The following is a 5,000-nucleotide window of genomic DNA, read 5'->3' on the forward strand; positions in this document are numbered from 1 at the left end:
GAGATAGAGAGAGAGAGAGAGAAAGAGAGAAAGAGAGAGATTGAATGATAAGTTTGTGTTGCTCTGTGAATGGATAATCTTTTTTTTTTTTTTGTTCTCTAAATTGTTGACTGTTCAGTCAAATATTTTAGTTGGTCTACAGGTTTAACTACTTTAATTTTTTTTCCTATTCTTACCTGAAGTCTCCTTGTCTCTTCATCCTTGACGCTGACCTCGTCCTGAATGCGCGAAATCTCGTCCTGCTTGTTCCTGATCTCCTCCTCCAACCTTACCCTCTCGCCGGCCTCCATCTCCTTGGTCTCCTCCAGCCGCGCCATCATCATCTGCAGCTCCTTCTGCTTCGCCTCGAGCTCGTCCTTAGCCTCCTGGAGTTCTCGCAGCTGTATCTCCAGGCGGCGGATCGTCTCTTGGGCACTGAGGAGTTCCTTCTGCCGTATCTCCATCTCCTTGTTCATGCTCTGGAGGCGCTCCTCGAAGTCCTTCTGCCTCTTCTCTGCCTCCTCTCGAAGGGACACTTCTCTAGCGAGCCTCTCCCTAAAGCGCGATGGACGAGTTGGTTAAATATGCGTTATAATGTTTTTGTTCATGAGGAGGAATAATCGACTTAAGAAAGTATAATGATAATGATAATGATGATAGTATCACTATTAATAATAATGTGTGATGAGGGCAATATGAGCATAAAGAATTTTTGTCATTGTCAAGATTATTTATGCACGCACACACACACACACACACACACACACACACACACACACACACACACACACACACACACACACACACACACACACACACACACACACACTCCCACCCAATACCTCCGTCCAACTCACACGGCCATTTTCTTGGACATCTTCTCCTCCCGGGCTTGAATCTTCATCTGCTGAACCTCGATCGTGTCCGCTTTACGACGTCGGATAAAGAGGTCATGATTGCCCATACACAGTGCCAGGATGGTCTTGTTGATCCGGACGTGCGACGAATTGAAGACAAAGTCCGGCGATTTCTTGTCGATGGGTTTGATGATGAATTTGCGGTTGTGGAAGGTGATGTTCCGGATCTCGGACCAAGGGAAGCCGATCTTCGGGGTCAGTCTGGGGCGGGGCAGGGAAGAGGAAGAAGAAAAAGGTGAGGGCTTCGTTTCCTCGCTGCTTAAGATTGCTGGGTTTCCTTAATAGTCTTTTGAGTTGTTTTCCAAAATGGTTTCCCAAATAGCTCTCCTAAATAGCTGCTGGATTTTCTAAAGTCTAGAATAGTTTTCGAAAATAGTTTTCCTATAGAGTTGCTGGTTTCCTAAATAGTCTTTAATAGTTTTCCAAAATGGTTCCCAAATAGTTTTCCTAAAGAGTTGCTAGGTTTCTTAAATAGTCTAATAGTTTCTCAAAAAGTTTTCCTAAATATGGGTTTCCTTAAATTTTTTTTTTTTTTTATTAATTCCAATAGTTTTTCCAGCTTGCTTTGTATTTACATCTAGAGGTATTCGTTTGATCAGTTACTGTATTTACAGTTTCCATACGATCTATATTGATTTTATTTCTTTATTTGATTTTTAATTTTTGAAATATTTTGAATTATTATTGCTGTAATTTGCTAACAGGACAGAATTGTATTCAATGAGAGAAACAGAAAAGGAAAAGGTGAAAAAATAACACTTCGCGATCGAAACAATGCCTAACATCAATCTTAACAAATTGATTGCCAATTAATATACATAAATGAACCATGAACCTCTATATGTTAATTAAGAATGGAGAAAAAAATCAATTATATCACTTCAACTTCAGACAGGAATACTTGCCTGTCACCTCGCTCGAAGACGTTGATGCCCAGGGCGTCAATGCCAAGCGTGAGGTCAGTACCCTTCTTATTCTTTATGTCGAAGTAGTTGACACCGTACATCTCCAGGTCTTGGGCCAGTTTCAAGTAGTCCAGCATAGCTTCCTCTCTGGAAATGCAAATATAATGAATCTAAGTATCGCCAATTTGGTGTTCTCCTGTGCATGAAATATACCATTTTGTGTACTTGGATATGCTGATGTCTTGTTTTTTTAGGCACCCATCCCTTTTCCCTAAATAATTTTTTTTTGTATTTAGAAATTGAAGTGAAAGACATGATTTAATTTTTGAAATACAGTTGAACTTATCCATCTTCAGAATCGGATACAGTAACAATCATAATAAAGAACGTCTAAACCGACCTAATACGACCCTTGTGCTCCTTGTGCCACGTGGCAATCTTCTCCTCCCACGCGTCACGAGTCAGCTTGTGCTGGTCCAACACGCGCTGGGGAAGAAGGCGGTCGTTGGCGAGGAAACCAGGCTTATGGTAGTCCTGGTTGAAGTCGCCGTACTTAGCCTGCACGGCGTAAGAGGCGAGGAGCACGGCGGCGTCGGGCGGACAGTAGACCTCGTCGCTTAGGATGGCGTTCTTCACTTGCAGGTAGAACATCCGCTGTTAAACGAGGAGATGAAGTTAGAACAAATGCCTAGTAGTAATGGAGGGTCTCTGAAAACTTGCTGAATTCTTGTGGTTTATGTATTTTTTTTATTATATGTGCCTGTGGTTGTTGTTTTTGTATATGTATTTTTTTTTTTTTTTTTTTTATGTGGCATGGAGAATGTTTACTTACGTTGATTTAATATAATAAGCCTTTCAAATGTTTACAGAATTTTTACAGCATTTGAATTTCTTTAAAAAGGGATCAGATCACAGATCTGATTGAATAATAGGCTACGACCCAAAGAGCCCAAACAGCCTAAATATCCCAAAGGCTGCTAAACGCCTCACCAGAGTAGACTCCTGGATAATCTCGCCCACGTCCTCAGGGTAGAATTTGGCGCGGAATTTGAACTGGATGGGATTGTCATGCTTCTTACCCACCTGCTGGAGAACCTATTGGAGGGAGAGAGATTGGTGTTGGTTTTCAAGTTGAGTGGGTTGTTGTCTGATTATTTTCCTTAACAATGCAAAGGCCCATGACTTTGGTGACTGACAATCATAGTTTAGAAAGGCCGTACTAAAATTGGCATTTAATGCAAAGTTTTGTACATTATTGAAAGAAAGATATCTCCCTATACTTATTTGTATAAATCCATTACTAATACCGTCCGTCCCCTTTTTTAAGCAGAAAAAATATATATTGAGAACACCCTTCTAAATTAGTGATTTATTTATCGAGTAAGTTGACGCTATGTGATGAAGATTATTCGGCGCGTAGTAAATCTACACTAATATGGAGGGCTGACGCTGTGGATCTGTAAGTGGACAGTATATGCACAAGAAATGTAATATCTACAGAAATATGTAAACATGGTCGCGCTTGGGAAGCGCTGCTCTAAACAGATGTAACATGGTACCCATGAAAAAAAAATCCACATAAAAATATGGAAACCTCAGTCCAATGAGAAACACAAAACAAACCTTCTTGGTTAGAACCAGCCAGCTCGTGAAGCCCTTGCTGTCGACAAATTGAAGCCCGAAGTACCAGATCTCGCGGAGCCCGATCGTTCGAACCACCTGGTCGAAGAGCTGCTTCCCCGTCGTACTGGGCTTGATCGAGAACTCCAGCTCGGCGTCCATCGTCGTGATGCGGACGCTGACCTGGTCGAGGTGGAGGGAGAAGAGGGGAGGGTTGTGAGGGCGTTGACAAGAGGTATGAACTGGCGTTGCGTCGTAGTTAAAAGGTTAGAGGGTTTGGGTGGAAGAGTGAGGATTGTAGAAAAGTTTTGGAAGGAAGATGTATGTTGTGGTTAAGGGTTCGGGGAAGAAGACGTAGGGTGATGAGTATGCTGAAGTTATGGGTTTTCAAAGAGTAGGCAGAATTATGTTTAGTGGCGGATCCAAGGGACAGTAGAGCGCAACCCCCTTTGAATGAAAAACTGCACAAGAAATACAAGATATACAGAAATCTGTAAATATGGTTGTGCTAGGACCCGTGATTAAACGTAGGTTGAAATTGTTGTGCATTCAATTTCTTGCAAAGTTTCGAGCCTGTGTACCTGTTACCTTTATTGAAAACCATGAGACTTCAAAACTCGGGTTTACAAAAATGCCAATGTTTAGAACAGCAATCAGTATTTTCTCCAAAATGATCGGAAAATGCATTCGAGTAGCTAAAAATTCTTACCCCCTCCCCCCACCCTACAACGCCCCACGCCCTTTGAAACATCCGGGAACCGCCACTGATTGTGAGTTTATTGTGGTGAAACTGGAGAAGAGGAAAAAAGGTGTGTATTTTGTAGTTTGAGTGATAAACATCTTGCGTAACATTTAGGCCGTTAATTGCATGTGGAAGTTATATGGTGATAATTTTCTTATTTTTCTATGGTAATAAAAACTCTTGGTGATTGTGAAAAGTTATATAATGATTAGCAGTAACAACTTATAAGGTAATAATGATAATAATGTTCAATTTGGTACTTCATGAGGACACATATATATAATGATAGTGATAAAGACAGAGATAAGTAGCAATGGTAGTAATGTAATGAAAAGGAGGTTGAGACGAATCATTCTAACCACGGTCCTCATTATCATCGTTATCACCATCAATGTTACCACCATCACTGTCATCATTATTATGAAGCATCATTACTGTCACCATCATAATCATCTTTCTCACCTGTGCCATCAACACTGAATGGTTATAATGATAATGGCTACTAGAGATATTCTAATTATCATAAGCTTGTTACAAATACTGTACGTTACATATTTTATTATTATCATTGCCATCGTCCTCCTCCCCCTCCTCATTGCCATCATCATCACCACCATCGCCATCACTAGTAGTAGTAGTAGCAGTATAAGTAACAGTACCATTATCATCAATATTGCCACTATTGTTGCATCCGTTATCAACAGCATTGTGCATATAGGTAAGAATTGATAGCGAGGAAAGAGATAAATGAACCGTGGTATGCTGATAGTTATCGTTATCAGCATCATCACTAACATTATTACTAGTCATAAGCATGTTATATAGAAATGTTTATAT

At 40.6% G+C, this 5,000-nt stretch overlaps 1 protein-coding gene across 1 annotated transcript in view; it reads right to left on the bottom strand.

Annotated features, from left to right (window-relative positions):
- LOC119583698 (moesin/ezrin/radixin homolog 1-like) overlaps positions 1 to 5,000 on the bottom strand; it is a gene marked incomplete at its 5' end in the record, with an annotated part of 11,605 nt that overhangs the window by 1,819 nt on the left and 4,786 nt on the right. Inside the window, 6 exon segments of the mRNA XM_037932337.1 lie at positions 177 to 534; positions 837 to 1,097; positions 1,802 to 1,948; positions 2,202 to 2,455; positions 2,792 to 2,896; positions 3,425 to 3,604. Coding sequence (XP_037788265.1) covers positions 177 to 534; positions 837 to 1,097; positions 1,802 to 1,948; positions 2,202 to 2,455; positions 2,792 to 2,896; positions 3,425 to 3,604 — 1,305 coding nt within the window.

This window comes from Penaeus monodon, chromosome 2 (genome assembly GCF_015228065.2).
Source record: "Penaeus monodon isolate SGIC_2016 chromosome 2, NSTDA_Pmon_1, whole genome shotgun sequence".
Classification (NCBI taxonomy): domain Eukaryota; kingdom Metazoa; phylum Arthropoda; class Malacostraca; order Decapoda; family Penaeidae; genus Penaeus; species Penaeus monodon.